Here is an 18,203-nt window from a genome sequence, read left to right on the forward strand (position 1 = left end):
TCCTTACTTAGGAGATATTTTTCACCCATTGCGTTCAGCAGCGTGAGCAGATTTAAAGAGATCCCCATTCCTATTTTAAAAACCGAATACTCTGGACGGAATTCCCTGGTGGTCCACTGGTTGAGATTTCACCTTCCAATGTGGGAGATGTGGATTTGATCCCTGGTTGGAGAACTAAGATTCCACATGCTTCATGGCTAAAAGGCCAAACCATAGAACAGAAGTAGTAATGTAACAAATTCAATAAAGACTTTTAAAAAAATGGTCCACATAAAAAAAAAAAATCTTTAAGAAAATAAAGACCAAATACTTTATGGACAACTTTCTCATCAGTTATAGGCATGATCAGGGGCCTCATCGGACACTAAGAATGTGGGCTCGGGTTTAATACGTGCAAACCATTCTGTTAAACCCCCAGGTATCCGCCGCCAGACTGCCCATTGTGTGAAGAAGGGTCGTGGGATAGTGAAAGCTACGTTCTGTGACCCAGAAACACAACCCAATGGGAGACAGAAGAAGTGTCATGAAAAGGATTGTCCACCCAGGTAACTGTTGGTAACAGCTCGAGCTCTGTGTGTCTGCCTACCATGGTGTCTGATTTCATAGTAATCAAGGGCTCAGTGATACGGGAGGGCTGAGTGGCTTCATTATTAGAATAAATATAGGCAAGCTGTCACAGGTTTCTGTGGCTATGCTATTAGAACCTGTGACAAGGTGTGAGTGGGGAACGTTTTCTCCCCAGAGAACAGTATTTCTTACAAAGCTCGTGTGATCTATGTTTAATTATTTGGTAAGATTTAAGTCCCAAAGCACTGTTGAACAGAGTGGTGTGTAGATCATCCTAAAATTCTTTAGCTAATTGGTTTGGCTTTTCCGAGAGCACTTTACCAACCAGTGCAATAGTAGCTTATGGAGAATATGCTGACACTTTTGGACCACTGCCTTGAAAAGTGGACTTATAGATCAGGCTTGTTCTATCTCAGCACTGTTGATATTTGCAGCTGGATAATTCTTTGTTGTTGGGGCCTGTCACATGTTTAGCAGCATCCCTGGCCTTGTGTCCATTTAGAAGTTTGTAGCATTTCATCTTCCCCATCCAGGTTGTAACAACCATAAATGTCTCCAAACTTTGCCAAATCTCTTCTGGGGGAAAAATCACCCTTGGTTGAGAATTGCTGTTAATAGAGGTATTCACCTGCTCCGAATCATATAGAATCAAGTTTATAGAAGGCAGCTGGGATGTTATTATGAGGGATATTTGTTAAAAAGAGAGAGAAAGAGGGGTAGGGGAGAGGAAGAAAAAGAAAAAAGAAGGGAGGGAAGGGAAGAAAGAATTAATTGTGGGGAGTGTTTTCATTCCCTTGTGTCCATAAACAGAGATGTATTTCATTTGCAGATCCCGTCAGGCATTCATTCCAGTCCCAAGAAGACACATTAAGAAGAGTTCAGTTTAACAGGAGGGGACTGGTTGGCATAATAAATCTACCGAGTGACAGGCAGAATTCTAAAGAAGAGCTGAAAGAATGGGATAAATGCCAAGTAACCAGGTCAAAAAGAAGCATCTAGACAGCTCAGCTAAGGCAGACAGCATCAGTTTCTTCTGGTCTCAGGCAGGGAGGTCCCAGAGGCCAGGGTGTTCTCATCTCAGAGTCAGGTTGATTCTCTGTCCAGTTCTGGGGTTTCTTTCTGGATGGAAGGTGGGCTGTGAGGTTCAGAGCTGGACCCCATCTCCATCGAGAGAGGACAGAGGTACCACTGTCCTCTATCCTCGCTGTGGCTCTACCCTGATGTCTTTATTGAGTTTGTTACAATGTTGCCTTTGTTAGGTTTTGGATTTTTGGCCACAAGGCATGTGGGATCTTAGTTCTGCAAGCAGGGTTTGAACCCACACCCTCTACACTGGAAGGTGAAGTCTTAACCACTGGACCACCAGGGAAGTCCCTCCCATAACTCTTTCACTGGGAAGAACTAGGGACTTGAGGGGAGGATCAGGCCCCACTAGGTTTCGTATGTAATCATTGCAGTTTATATAGATCCTTCTCAGGGAAGAATGAGCCTGGAAAGAGGAATCTTTCTTATCACTTGCCTTATCTCATCAATAGCCTATCCCTTTGTGGAGTTTACGTGCTTCCATCATATTTATCTCCATCAAAGTCAATGACTCTCACCAGCCACTTCCTTTTGCCCTCACCAACTGCCAGCCACCACACACACCCTGGGATGCTTGCCTCACTTTTCAGTGCCATCCTTTCTGGTGAGTGGCTATCTTCTTAAAACCACAGCTGTTTAGTTCCTGAGTCTAACTTTGGCCCTAGGATTCAGGGACATTTTTATTATTTTATTTAGACTACCTGGGCCTTCCTTAATATTACTGGCAAATCTTTGTTAAACATTCATTATTTCCCACGAGAGGTATGATGGCAATGATAACCATGTTACAGTTACATGTACTGAGCACTGTGACTTTGTGATATAATAAAAGCTATGTCTCTGGTACCTGGCTCCAGGCAGAGCTCCTAAAACTCAAGGCTAAGTAGCTGTAAGGCTGCAGTGGGTCGACATACAGCAGACCCCTCAAAGATAGGCAAGCCTTGTGCTAGGTTGGTGGGCACCAAAAGATGTGATGCAGGTGCTCACCTGCTGAGACCAAGAGAGAGATGGGGATATTAGCTATGTCCAGAAAAGCAGCATAGTCAGAGAAAACAGTGGATTTGGTAGCCACTCTGTTTGAGAAGAGTCATCAGTCCATATCTGACATTTTTTATTCACCTGTAACTAAAGTCTTGGCCTCACTATTTTCAGAATTCAGTTCCCATAAGGGTGGTTATCTTTACCTATCTCTGCACTCTAACTACCAGAATTATCTAGCTGAAGGTCATCCTGTAGGACAACCAGTGCTAGAAGGAGACGGATACTGGGGTCAGAGTCCAGAGGCTGATGGACAGGAGATGAGCTGAGGCTGGAGCCTGGTAGACACAGGAAGAGCCTCAACAGAGGAATTCCAAGTGATACAGGCTGAGCTCTGGGGACTGGAGGTTGACCCTGAAGGTAGTCATGTAGTAGCTAAAAACTAGCCTCCATGATATCCACTTCCTGTTCCCTGGAGCCTGCAAGTGTTACCTTATTTGGAGAAAGGGTCTTTGAAGATGTAATTAAGTTGAAGTGTCTTGAAATGGGCAAGTTACACTGAATTATTGATTTGGACCCTAAATTCCATCATAGTATCCTTATAGAAGCGAGGGAAACTTCACAGACACACACAGACACACACAGACACACACAGACACACACACACACACACGAGAAACAATATGGAGGTGGAAGAGAAAGATTTGAAGACACTTGAGTGACAGGCCATCAGCCAGGGAGTGCTGGCAGCCACCACAGACTTGAAGATGGAAGGAATGGATCTTCCCTAGAGCCTCCAAAGAGTGCAGCCCTGCCAAAACCTTCACTTCATCCCGGTAATGCTGACTTGTCTTTCTGGCCTCCAGAGACATAAGAAACTAGATTTCTTTTGTTTTTGCCACCAAGTTTGTGGTGACTTGTTTTACAGCAGCCCTAGGAAAGTAACACAAGCAGTGTACTACTTAATTACATTTACATGATGTAAAGTGGGAGCTTCCCAGGTGGCTCAGTGGTAAAGAATCAGCCTGCCAATGCAGGAGATGCAGATTCGATCCCCAGTCGGGAAGATCCCCTGGAGGAGGGCGTGACAATCCGTCCCAATATTCTTGGCTGGAGAGTTCCATGGACAGAGGAGCCTAGCCTGCTGCAGTCTATGGGTCACAAAGAGTCGGACACAACTGAGCACACACGTGCACACACAGTGTAAAAGCAAGGGAGAGGAGAGGCAATCTCTTCACCAAGTCATAGAAGCACCAAAGCTTGGAAAATAAGTAACTAGAGCTTTCTCAGGATTTTTTGGAATAGCACAAATATGTCACTTCCTAAGGAAGCTTACAGCCAGGAGAGCTATATGAGACATGTACACCAGCAAGACAGAGCTGTTGTCAGGGCTGGGACCACAGTCAAGCATCTGGATTCCTTGCCCAGAAACATGATCACTGTCCATGGCCCCTGTCCCCTTTGGAGCTCTGTGGTTAATTGATATCGCTTTAGCTTGCATTTCTTTTTCTTTTTTTTTTTTACTTTATTTTACTTTACAATACTGTATTGGTTTTGCCATACATTGACATGAATCCTCCACGGGTGTACATGCGTTCCCAAACATGAAGCCCCGCTCCCACCTCCCTCCCCATAATATCTCTCTGGGTCATCCCCATGCACCAGCCCCAAGCATGCTGTGTCCTGCATTGGACATAGACTGGCGATTTGATTCTTACATGATAGTATACATGTTTCAATGCCATTCTCCCAAATCATCCCACCCTCTCCCTCTCCCTCTGAGTCCAAAAGTCCGCTATACACATCTGTGTCTTTTTTGCTGTCTTGCATACAGGGTTGTCATTGCCATCTTTCTAAATTCCATATATATGTGTTAGTATACTGTATTTATGTTTTTTTCTTTCTGGCTTACTTCACTCTGTATAATCGGCTCCAGTTTCATCCATCTCATCAGAATGGATTCAAATGTATTCTTTTTAATGGCTGAGTAATACTCCATTGTGTATATGTACCACAGCTTTCTTATCCATTCATCTGCTGATGGACATCTAGGTTGTTTCCATGTCCTGGCTATTATAAACAGTGCTGCGATGAACATTGGGGTACATGTGTCTCTTTCAGTTCTGGTTTCCTCAGTGTGTATGCCCAGAAGTGGGATTGCTGGGTCATAGGGTAGTTCTATTTGCAATTTTTTAAGGAATCTCCACACTGTTCTCCATAGTGACTATACTAGTTTGCATTCCCACCAACAGTTTAGGAGGGTTCCCTTTTCTCCACACCCTCTCCAGCATTTATTGCTTGCAGATTTTTGGATCGCAGACATTCTGACTGGTGTGAAGTGGTACCTCATTGTGGTTTTAATTTGCATTTCTCTGATAATGAGTGATGTTGAGCATCTTTTCATGTGTTTGTTAGCCATCCGTATGTCTTCTTTGGAGAAATGTCTATTTAGTTCTTTGGCCCATTTTTTGATTGGGTCATTTATTTTTCTGGAATTGAACTGCATAAGTTGCTTGTATATTTTTTAGATTAGTTGTTTGTCAGTTGTTTCATTTGCTATTATTTTTTCCCATTCAGAAGGCTGTCTTTTCACCTTGCTTATATTTTCCTTTGTTGTGCAGAAGCTTTTAATTTTAATTAGATCCCATTTGTTTATCAGAGCAGAAAAAGAAATAAAAGGAATCCAAATTGGAAAAGAAGAAGTAAAACTCTCACTGTTTGCAGATGACATGATCCTCCACATAGAAAACCCTAAAGACTCCACTAGAAAATTACTAGAGCTAGTCAGTGAATATAGTAAAGTTGCAGGGTATAAAATCAACACACAGAAATCCCTTGCATTCCTATACACTAATAATGAGAAAGTAGAAAAAGAAATTAAGGAAACAATTCAATTCACCATTGCAACGAAAAGAACAAAATACTTAGGAATATATCTACCTAAAGAAACTAAAGACCTATATATAGAAAACTATAAAACACTGATGAAAGAAATCAAAGAGGACACTAATAGATGGAGAAATATACCATGTTCATGGATTGGAAGAATCAATATAGTGAAAATGAGTATACTACCCAAAGCAATTTACAAATTCAATGCAATCCCTATCAAGCTACCAGCCATATTTTTCACAGAACTAGAACAAATAATTTCAAGATTTGTATGGAAATACAAAAAACCTCAAATAGCCAAAGCAATCTTGAGAAAGAAGAATGGAACTGGAGGAATCAACCTGCCTGACTTCAGGCTCTACTACAAAGCCACAGTCATCAAGACAGTATGGTACTGGCACAAAGACAGACATATAGATCAATGGAACAAAATAGAAAGCCCAGAGATAAATCCACACGCATATGGACACCTTATCTTTGACAAAGGAGGCAAGAATATACAATGGAGTAAAGACAATCTCTTTAACAAGTGGTGCTGGGAAAACTGGTCAACCACTTGTAAAAGAATGAAACTAGATCACTTTCTAACACTGCACACAAAAATAAACTCAAAATGGATTAAACATCTAAACGTAAGACCAGAAACTATAAAACTCCTAGAGGAGAACATAGGCAAAACACTCTCCGACATAAATCATAGCTTGCATTTCTAAGAGCAGCATTGTTAGAACAAGGTAAATGATGTGCATGCTAAGTAGCTTCAGTCATGTTTGACTCTTTGCAACCTTGTGGACTGTAGTCTGCCAGGCTCCTCTGTCCATGGGCTTCTCCAGGCAAAAAATACTGGAGTTGATTGCCATGCCCTCCTCTAGGGGATCTTCCTGACCCAGGAATCAAACCCAGATCTCTTACATCTAGTCTCCTGCACTGGCAGGCAGATTCCTTTTACCATTAGCACCACCTGGAAAACTCCAAGGTAAATGATATTTGGGGCTTTTCTCTGGAATGCTTCCTGAGCTGAGTACACTGATGCAAAAAAGATTCACCACACAATTTTAAAATCGACCGATTCCACAGCCTCCTCTCACAAAATCAGTAATGAACCTCTGGTATCACCATCTAGAATGGAAGTGTTGATGGCCACAAATAGGTAATAGGCTACCGGGCAGTCACTGTGCTGTCCCACTCAGTACAAATGTGACATCCAGTGCTCAGGTTTTCTTGGGGAGCTGATGATCATTTTTGTAGCTGCTGCTTCTGCCACTGCACATCATTGTACTTCAAGGGAGGAAAACAATACATCCTATGCTCAGTTTCTGCTGTTGTGTTGGGAACATAATTTCCTCCAATTCCCTCCAAACAATTTGAAGATTATACTTAAAGAAGAATAAAGCGTATGTAATTTGACAACTCTTTAAAAATTTTTATCATTAAGTAGCATTTTTTTTGTTTTGATTTCCCTCTGATATCCATTTCCCAAGGTCTGAGTTTCTTGAATTTCTATACATGATTAATGCCTAGGCTCCAGCTTGTGGTCCTTAAAGATCCTAAGTGTAGCAGATCAAGCCTGAATGTACCCAGTTCAGACCTCAAGCTAAAGCACAGCCTTTGGAGAGGGATATTAAAGAACCCAGTAGCATTTTTTTAGCTTGAAAGTAGAATGTCTGCCTTTAGTTTTGTTTGTATACCCAAGATCACACACACATACTTACATGCATACATATATTTATGTTTGGAACGCATGTAAGAATTAAAGACTTTAAAATTTAAAAAAATAAAAAATAAAAAAATAAAACATTTTAAATCTTAAAAAAAATAAATAAATAAACAGGCCTAAGTAAGCATCAATTAAAAATAAATAAATAAATAAAATTTATGATACCTGTATTGGGATGGGTTGCTTGATCCCAGATAGCTAACTTTATAGGAGAAGGAAATGGCAACCCATGCCAGTGTTCTTGCCTAGAGAATCCCGTGGACAGAGGAGCCTGGTGGGCTGCTGTCCATAGGGTTGCGCAGAGTCAGACACAACTGAAGCGACTTAGCATGCATACATGCATTGGAGAAGGGAAATGGCAACCCACTCCAGTATTCTTGCCTAGAGAATCCCAGGGACAGAGGAGCCCAGTGGGCTGCCATCTGTGGGGTTGCACAGAGTCAGATGTGACTGAAGTGACTTAGCAGCAGCAGCAGCTAACTTTATTGAAAGTTCTTTTTTTTTAACATTTATTTGTCCTCATATTATATATATTATTCATATTCCTTTTGCTGTATCTGTGTTGGTTTATTTAATGCCTCAGGACTAAAGTCTTTCTCAAAAGTAACAACTAGCAAATTCACCTGTTGTGCTTCTATTATGCAGTTCATTTTGTTGAAATAGGTAAGACTCTTTATGGTCAGAGACTTTGACTCCTGAAGATGTTAAGTAGATACAACACATAACAGGTACAATTCCTGAAAATGTGTTCTAAAGTAGCTTGTGTTGTGTGGTCAGTCATGTCCAGCTCTTTGCAACGCCATGGACTTTAGCCTGCCAGGCTCCTCTGTCCATGAAATTATCCAGGCAAGCAAAAACCATCACAATATTGTAAAGTAACTATCCTCCAATTAAAATAAATTAATTTAGTAAATAAATTTTTTTAAAAAGGAATACTGGAATGGGTTGCCATTTTCTACTCCACTAAAGTAGCATATGATAAGTTAAATAGAATTTCATGAAATATTCCAAAATAATGGATAATTTATAGAAGTCTTTCTTACTTATTATTGTGTTTCAGCTTCCCAAAAGATTCATGATAAAGTCAAGAGGTAGAGGGTAGATATTATCCCCAGATGGTAGTGAGGTAGAGGTTACTAACAATTTTCAGAACCTACTGTTTTACTTTTCTCTTATACTTTATTTACTTATTTATTGGTAAATCTACACTGACATATCATAATTTCCCAAAGTCCATAGTCTAGCATAGGGTTCTCACTCTTTGTGATGTACATACATTCCATGGGTTTTGGCAAATATATAATGACATTACCCATTGTTATGTTACCATGCAGAGTATTTTCACTATCTAAAAATCCTCCATGCTCTGCCTGTTCATCTCTACTTCTTTCCTTTGGCAACCACTGGTCTTTTTACCACCTTTATAGTTTTGTCTTTTCCAGAATTTCAGATAGTGGGAATCATACATTTTATAACCGTTTCAGATTGCCTTCTTTCACTTAATAATACACATTTAAGGTTTCTCCTGGAGAAGACAATGGCACCCCACTCCAGTACTCTTGCCTGGAAAATCCCATGGACAGAGGAGCCTGGGAGGCTGCAGTCCATGGGGTTGCTAAGGGTCGGACATGACTAAGCGACTTCACGTTCACTTTTCACTTTCCTGCATTGGAGAAGGAAATGGCAACCCACTCCAGTGTTCTTGCCTGGAAAATCCCAAGGACGGGGGAGCCTGGTGGGCTGCCGTTTATGGGGTCGCACAGAGTCGGACACGACTGAAGCGACTTAGCAGCAGCAAGGTTTCTCCATGTCTTTTCATGGCTTGATAGCTCATTTCTTTTCTGTGTGAATATTATTCTATTATTGGGATGGACCACAGTTTATCAGTTCACCTTCTGAAGGACATCTTGATTGCATCCAAGTTTTGGGAATTATGAGTAAAGCTACCGTAAACATCCCTATGTGGGGTTTTGTGTGAACAAAACGTTTTCAGCTCCTTTAGATAAATACCAAGGAGTATGATTTCTGAATTGAGAACCCACTCTACTTCAAGCCTTTTCCATGTTGCCAAGTGATTTATTCATGTTAGCAACTCTGATTGGTAGACACTTTTATGCCATTGCACAGATGAGGACACTAAAGTCCTCAGATTCTTCCCAAATCACTTAGCGGAAATGGTAGAGTCTAGATTTGAGCCTGGATGAAACTACTGTGTTCTGTGCTGGTGCTCATACACTGTGCTGCTGCCCAGGATCTCAGGATGAGCGCGTTTCGGTCCTGAAGTCAGAAATCCAAGTTTAAAATATTTCTCACACATTAAAACACAATGAAAAAGTTATTAACAAGCAGAAACTAACTTCAAAGCTAAATCATGCCTGCAAACTCACAAGGGTATTAAAGAAAGGAAATTAATTTGCTTTTTTAAAGAATAATAAATGTCGATGGCTATCTTAACATTATTTGTCTTTGAAAGACTAGTCCAGTAGTTTCCTTAGATATGAATTTCAAGCTGTAACATCTTCCCCTGTCACCTAATTTTCATGCTGTCTGAAAAGTTCATACCGTTGCTCAGGGCTGTCATTTCTGCTCCTAAAATGATTTCATATGCAAGATTTAATCTTTTTATTTCTGGATTATTGTCCTTCAGTAATAATTTGTTTCTATACCCAATTTGGACCTTCTGTGTTCTTTCCCAAATGGATACTTAAGACAGATTTTTTAAAAAAGATTTAATAAAAAGCTTCTGTTAATCTTAATGTAAGAAATCTGTGTTATATCGTCAGTGGCTTCCAGAATGAAAGTTTGCATGGTACACTCCAGGATGGAGTAGGCTATCAAGAAAGAAATTCTTTGGAATTGAAAGTGTATCTGACTCCAGAAAGAGGTCATTTGAGTCTCTTCTCTCTATGATTTCTCTCTGAACTTTGATTTACAGGAAAGCAAACTTCTGCCAGGCTCCAGCTGTGATAGTGCTCTGTATATTTAAATGCTCCATAAACTCTTATAACAGGCTTTTCCAGCTTGGCAGCTGCATGTGGGTTTTTGTGCAAAAAGAATGCCTCATGATTTAAAACTCTTGCTTAGAATAGAAATTTCCTTTAAAATATCAATTTTTATAACTACTATCTTTGTACTAATCTTTGTCCTAATAGCATACTAAATCTACAGAGTCCATTCTTTATAGAAAAAATTTCAAGATAAACAATCAAATTCATTTATCTGATGTCATAACACCATGCATGTGTGCTAAGTCACTTCAGTCGTGCCCAACTCTGTGCAACCCTATGGACTATAGCCTGCCACGCTCCTCTGTCCATGGGATTCTCTAGGCAAGAATACTGGAGTGGGCTACCATGCCCTCCTCTGGAGGATCTTTCCAATCCAGGGATCAAACCCATGTCTGCCACACTGGCAGGCGGGTTCTTTACCACTAATGCCACCTGAGAAGCCCATCATAACACCAATGGTTTTTAATCCTGACTCCATATGAAAGTCATCAAAGAATTCTTAATACTGATGCCTTTGCCCTAACCTCAAGAGATTCTGGCCATCCAATATAGCAAGGGGGCCTGAACTGATAGCTGATACCTTTTTAAAGATCCACAAGTGATGATACAGTGAGAATCACTGATACAGGCCAGGTCCTTAGGACTTTTACCTAGTACCTGAAATGTTCAGATTGACTAATTATAGAGACAATTAAAAAAAAAAAACAGTATGAGACAATGCATGATCAGTTACCCACTTGTACTTTAGGTGTGACAGATATGGGCATTCTAGCAAGAGAAAAATTAATAGCAAAAATGGAAAAAGTTGGATTAGATTGTTGATTATATTCTGATTAAATGAAAAAGGTTGCCTTGCAGGGGGTGGTGAATAAATGTGTGGTCTGAGCTTTTTGCCCTGCTGAGTTCTTGGAATGTTATACTGTGCTTCTCAGCTATCATTCAGAGCAGGTAAACAGTCTCCTGTTATAAACCTCCTATAAATATAAATGTAAAACAAGATTCTTTTATAAATCTCCTCCAAGAGGTGGGTTTATGGCAGACACCAAAATGAATGAGCTGGACAACAGAGAACAGTTTGGCAATAGCTCCTGAGTCCTGGGCCTGGAAGACCTTTGCAGGGAAATAAAGAGGGTGGATTTCACCTTAAACTAGGAGCAAACATATGCAAGATGTCCCCAGGAGTCTGTGAAGGCAGCTTCAGAAAGAGAAACAAGGAAGTCTATTATCACCTTTTAGTAACATAGCTGAAAGCCTTGTAGTAAGTAGCTAGATAAATCGGACTTTCAGTCAGCTCACATTAAGGCCCTTCCAGAATGGCATTTGATTTATTTGATAGTGTGTCTGGCCTCCCACAGAAATGTCAGAGGTAGGACAGAGTAATTAGATTAACACAGAGGACATTTATTTGGTGTCACATCATAAGGTCCCAATATTAGCTCTTTATCTACATAGGATGGCCAGATATTAAATACCAGGGACTAAATAAGTAATCTTAATTACTTATTAACTGAAGAATATAATAGAATTGAGGAAAAGCTTTCGTCTAGTATTTTTAACCAGAGATTAAAAGTATGAGAATCAAAGAAGTCCTACTCAAATAAATCTAATATTTTGTAGATATAAGTAGTAGTACACAGTTTAATCTACTTTAAAATTTGATACTATCTCAAGGTCAGAAGATTTCCTTAAAGTCAAGAATAAAGGAATTCACATGCTGTACTGTTTTCTATGAAAAACAAATATTCTATTTTATTCCTGCATGGAGGGATGAATAAGCAGACTACACGTCGAAGCAATGGTGCCCCAAAGTGTGCTCGGTCAAGATACCTGTTCTGTATTTGATATTGAGGAAGATTTGGACAATGATGAAGAAGGAGGAAAAGAGATGGCTCCAAAGAGGGTTCCTTGGCACTTTCAAAAGTGACTTTAGTGTAACCACGGGGCCCCGCATCCTAGAACCTTGAGGCAATCAACCATGATAGCAGGTAGAGGAAAATCACACATCTTCATTTTTCCATAGAGAATCCAGAATATTAATTTAGGCAACAGTTTCAACTATTCAACTTATCAAGAAGAGCTGACAAAAACCAAGAGATGATCTTATTTAATACATTTCTTGTTTTCCTACTTCTTTCTTTTAAAGCAACCAGTGAGAATATTCACAGGTAGACTGAAGGAGATGGAGGAGGGAGAGAATGATGACAAAGCCCCTGACTGTGCATCTTCTACATAATTGAAAATTAATTAAGTGTATCATATTGAAATAGAAAAATATTCAGTTAGGAGCCAGGAGACTTAGATTCTAATTGGGTTCTTTTAGTCAATAGCAGCAGTTAAAACAATAATTATAATTACAAATGATTGAGCTTGTATTATGTCAGGCTGTGTACTATACACTGTACATAAATTGGTATTTCAGTACATTTAGTACTTCAGTACTAAAGTCAATATTGTTACATCCATTCAACAGATGTGGAAAGTAAGGTTAAACTTGCTTGAGGTTTCACAAGAGAAAACAGGACCTCAGTTTTCTTGTCTGAGAAGAGAGGGGATTTGGTGGGAGGATTGTTTTTTTCATTTAAAGACATGCTTACTTATCATGTACTTATGCCAAGTGTTCTGCGGAGTTCCATAGCTGTGATTGAACAAGCTAGCCGTGGCCTTGTCTGCAGAGCGCCCTTTACTGGGCTGAAACATCTTTAGGGACCTCCCAACTCTGTAATCAGTGTTTCTGCTCTGGATTTCTATCCAGTGGTTGAAGTGCATGTGTATCGACTCGAGCTGATCTTTTCTCACATGTCCCTATGTGTCTGCAGGTGGTGGGCAGGGGAGTGGGAAGCATGTTCTGCAACATGTGGGCCCCATGGAGAAAAGAAGCGAACAGTGCTGTGCATCCAGACCATGGGCTCGGATGAGCAGGCTCTCCCCTCTCAAGACTGCCAGCATCTGCTGAAGCCCAAGACCCTCGTGTCCTGCAACAGAGACATCCTGTGTCCATCAGACTGGACAGTGGGCAACTGGAGTGAGGTGAGCCCAGGGGTTAAAAGGGACACCAGGGTTATTCGTGCTTCATCAGCACTCTCACCCATCCTCCTCATTAACTAATCCAAAGTGGCTGGGGGTAAGGTGCCCAGTGGCCTGTTTTCTGCATTTCCCACCTCCCAGTATCCTATCTTGCTTGTTTTCCATTCTTACAAGATCTTCCTCTCATCTGGTCGGATATCTACCTGCCTGGAATGACCTGGATCTTATATACTCAGGCTCACGGCAGCTAATTGAAAAATCTTCAGGATTTTTGCCGGTCCGTTATTAACCGTTGGGAACAAATCAAGGCTCTCCCATCTACCCCAAAAGCTGGCTTGCCAGACATTTACTGGAACTTATGTTTCAGACTAAAACTAAAGGAGAGTCACTCTAACTGGAATGATAGGCAATGTACTTGCCACTTGGAGAAGCCTCTCAAATCATCCATCTATTCAGACCTGATGAAGGTTTGAGATGTGTACTATTAGTCACATAAATTCAAATAGTGTTGCATTTCCCCACAGTTAATCTGATCTGATTCTCCAAGTATGACTGGAAATCCATAGGCTAGAAGATCATGAAATCCTTCCAGGCTTTAACTTTCTTTGGGTCACCAGGGGACCTAGAACTGTCAGGACTTTTGCTACCAGAGTCTGTAGTAGAAGTAGACCTCTGCTTTCTGCAAGGGTGCTGGAGTCTCCAGGGGCCTTGCTCTGCTTCCCTATGTGTATTTCAGTCAGTGACCTAAGGAATGACCAGAAAATAAATGACTTTTAAAACCAACAGGCCAGAATATATTGATGGTTGTTGACTTCTTATGAGCTTCCTTGGGAAGCCACATCGTTTCCATAATAATGCTACTATTGACCAGAGTATCTTAGAATTCCTCTTAGACTCACCATCAGAGAAATGGAAAATATTTGATTCAGGAGAAAGCCACAGGAAGTTGATTAGAATTAAGTCTGGTGGATAAAGGAGTAATCTGATCCATTTGGATAAGACCTTTGTGTTTAAAGTGATTCTTGATTATAAGTAATGCTATTGCTTTTCATAACTTATAAAGTACTATCTAAAGAAGAATTCAGCTGTGCAGCAAAGTGAATTAGGTATATGTCTATATATATTCACTCTTTTTTAGATTTCCTTCTCATTTAGGTCCCCACAGAGCACTGAGTAGAGTTCCCTGTGTTATGCAGTAGGTCCTCATTAGTTATCTGTTTTATGCATAGAAGTGTATATGTCAATCCCAGTCTCCTGATTTAGCCCACCCCACTTCCCCCTTGGTAATCATAAGTGTGTTTTCTACATCTGTGACTGTTTCTGCTTTGCAAATAAATTCATCTGTATCATTTTTGTAGATCCACATACAAGCAATACCACGTGATATCTGTTTCTCTCTTTCTGACTCACTTCACTCTGCATGACAATCTCCAGGTCAGTCCACAGCTCTGCAGATGGCATCATTTCATTCCTTTTTAAGGCTGAGTAATATTCCATTGTATATATGTGCCATCTCTTCTTTATCTGTTCCTCTGTTGATGGACATGTAGGTTTCTTCCATGTCCCCACTAGTGTAAATAGTGCTGCAGTGAACATCGGGGTGCATGCACCCTTTTGAATTCTGGCTTTCCCTGGATATATGCCTAAGAATGGAATTGCTGGGTTGTATGATAGTTCTATTTTTAGTTTTTTAAGGAATTTCTATACTGTTCTCCATAGTAGCTGTTTATTTTGTTATTTTTTGTTATTATTTGTTTAAAATTGTTGTTTATCCACCAATTTACATTCCCACTAACACTGTAAAAGGGTTCCCTTTTCTCTACACCTTCTCCAGCATTTATTCTTTATAGATTTTTTGATGGTGGCCATTCTAACCTGTGTGAGGTAATACCTCATTGAGGTTTTGATTCATATTTCTCTAATAATTAGTGATGTTGAGCATCTTTTCATATGTTTTTTGGCCATCTGTATGTCTTCTTTGGAGAAACATTTATTTAGGTTTTTAGATTGGGGTTTTTAATATATATATATATATATTGAGATACATGAGTTGTTTATATATTTTGGAAATTAATCCCTTGTCGGTTGCTTCATTTGCAAATATTTTCTCCCATTCTGAAGATTGCCCTTTCATTTCATTTATGGTTACTTTTGCTATGCAAAGGTTTTTAAGTTTAATTAGATCCCATTTGTTTATTTTTATTTTCATTGCTCTAGGAGGTGGATCAAAAAAGATCTTGCTGTGATTTATGTCAGAAAGTATTCCGCCTATATTTTTCTCTGAGAGTGTTATAGTATCTGGCCTTACATTTAGGTCTTTAATCCATTTTGAGTTTATTTTTGTGTATGGTATTAGGGAGTGTTCTAATTTCATTATTTCACAGGTAGCTGTCTAGTTTTCCCAGCCCTACTTATTGAAGAGACTGTCTTTTCTCCAGTGTATATTTTTGCCTCCTTTGTCACAGATCAAGTGACCACAGGTGCATGGGTTTATCTCTGGACGTTCTGTTTGATTCTGTTGATCTATATTTGTGGTTTATGCCAGTACCACACTGTTTTGATGACTGTAGCTTTATAGTATAGTCTGAAGTCATGGACCTGAGTTGGGAGGATGCTGTGATGTACTACCCAGACACATTTTCAGAAGTAAAGGGCTTATATTCAGCTGTTGGGACGACTCTGAAGGGCTATCCCAGGACCAGAGCTTCTCTTGAGGCTGGCTAAACTTGTTGTCAGGCCTGCATCATGGCACCATCTCCCCTAGGCTGTATCCTGTTTCCTTCCCCTCTTTCTGACAGGAGTTGATTTCCAGAGTACTTCCTAATAAAAGCCATGCTAGCTAAACACCTCAGAGTCTGTCTCCTTGAGAACTTACCCTGCAACACTGAGTTAGACTCAAGGGTCTTCTAGCAGTCTCAAGCAACTTAGTTTTTAGCAGACTGTTTCTAATATGACTTCTATAGGGCAGCCATGATTCCTGATTCCCATAAGATGTGCCTCTTCTAAAATCTTTTCTCAGCCTCACTGCTGTTAGAGACCAGGTTCTGGGCAGCAAAACTAATTCCAGACTCTACCTACTGGTAGAGATGAGGCTCAGAGGATATTGCCTGACTTAGGTAGGATTAACCCAAGAACTGTTTGGGCTAATTGAGGATAAATTCTCATCATGGATATTTGAACTGGGAATACAGAGATTTAAGATGGAATTCACTTTTTTGATCCAAGGCAGTGTTTCTGATTTTTTTTTTCCCCCCAATGGGCTTCCCTGGTGGCTCAGATAGTAAAGAATATGCCTGCAATGCAGAAGACCTGGGTTCAATCCCTGGGTCAGAAAGATCCCCTGGAGAAGGAAATGACTCCTTAAGTGTCTTTTTAGAGGCTCTTTCCTAATTGTCTTTCTCTTTTTCATGATTTTATTTTCAAGGAGGGAAGTGGTTTGTGTGTGTGTGTGTGTGTGTGTGTGTTGAGATATAATTCACATACCATAAAATTCACCCATTGAAAGTGAACAAACAAATGACCTCTAGTATATTCACAGAGTTAAACAGTCATTACCACAGTAATTTAAGAATGTTTTCATCACCTCCTAAATAAACCCTGCATGCACTAATCATCATCCCAGGTCCCTACCTTCATTCCCCAGCCCTAGACAAACATTAATCCACTTCATATTTCCAGAGAACTGCCTTTCTGAACATTTCATATGAAAGAATTATATAATACATAATCATAGGACAGATATACTATGTATTTATTTATGTACTATGTATATATCTGTGCTTTATACATAAAGAGGGTGAGGTTTTTTAACTCACTCCACCCCAGAACCAGTCTTCATTGCCCCCACTGAGAATGAATGATCCTATGTAACACTTAGTTTCTACGCAGAATTTTCCTGACCAGCTGCAGATATCAAAACTGTTCATTTGACAATATATGGTTATTTTTTTAAAAAAAGAATTCAAAATTTTGTATAAGCAAAGGTACCATCTCTGAAGATAACTATTTGAAAGCAGAAAACTCTTATTTGAATACAACCATTTTTTATAACTGTATTTCCAAAACTATTTCATTAGCTCAAAGTCACAATTTAGGTTTATATAGCTTCTGCATACGTGCATGAAAAGTCACTTAAGTCATGTCCAACTCTGTGACACTATGGACTGTAGCCTGCCAGGCTCCTCTATCGGTAGGATTCTCCAAGCAAGACTACTGAAGTGGGTCGTCATGCCCTCCTCCAGGGGATCTTCCTGATCCAGGGATTGAACCCACATCTTTATGTCTCCTGCCATTTGCACCCCCTGGGAGGCCCTTATTTAGCTTCTAATTCTGTATATAATACTCTCAGTAGCAGCTGGGTGGAAATAAAAAAAGATATAGTTCCTTTATTGTAATAACTGCTAATCAAATGAGAGAGCTAGGACTCCCAAAAAAAGAAAGACAAAGGTGTACATGCAAAGAAAACATCTACAACCTAATATAGGCGTGTTGCTGGTATTGCACTGATTCATGTGAACACATCAATAACAGGACAGGGTATTTCCCTGCTGTTCCTGGGAAGGTATAATCACAGCCTGTGTCTGGCCTGACCCTATTAGTCCACTGCCAACCTCGATTGCTGTAAATTACAGTGTTGTCAAAATAAGGCTAAATGGGGTATTGTGACTGGTCCATTAAAACTGTTTACCAAAAGTGTGTTGGCTGCATCCAAAGCAGTTAATAATTCTTGTCATGTAGAATTTACTAATTGCCGGAATCTTCATGCTTTTTCAAGGGACCACAATTACATATTTGGCTGAGGAGTCCTTTTCATTGTGTTTCTGTTTCTGGGGAGCAAAACGATGTGCCTCACTGGACAACAAGGGACTGAAATGTTGGCGCCAAGTGACAAATGCTGGAGTCTGTTGTTCTGAATAGAGGCCACTGCATAGTAT

The 18,203-nt window shown here is 40.0% G+C and overlaps 1 protein-coding gene across 1 annotated transcript in view; it reads left to right on the forward strand.

Moving 5' to 3' along the window:
* The window catches only part of ADAMTS12 (ADAM metallopeptidase with thrombospondin type 1 motif 12), a 389,258-nt gene that overhangs the window by 312,069 nt on the left and 58,986 nt on the right, over positions 1 to 18,203 (forward strand). The window contains exons 17-18 of the mRNA XM_005694823.3: positions 419 to 545; positions 13,062 to 13,272. Of these exons, the coding sequence (XP_005694880.2) occupies positions 419 to 545; positions 13,062 to 13,272 (338 nt within the window). The remainder of the gene's footprint in view (positions 1 to 418; positions 546 to 13,061; positions 13,273 to 18,203) is intronic.

Source organism: Capra hircus, chromosome 20 (genome assembly GCF_001704415.2).
Source record: "Capra hircus breed San Clemente chromosome 20, ASM170441v1, whole genome shotgun sequence".
Classification (NCBI taxonomy): Eukaryota; Metazoa; Chordata; class Mammalia; order Artiodactyla; family Bovidae; genus Capra; species Capra hircus.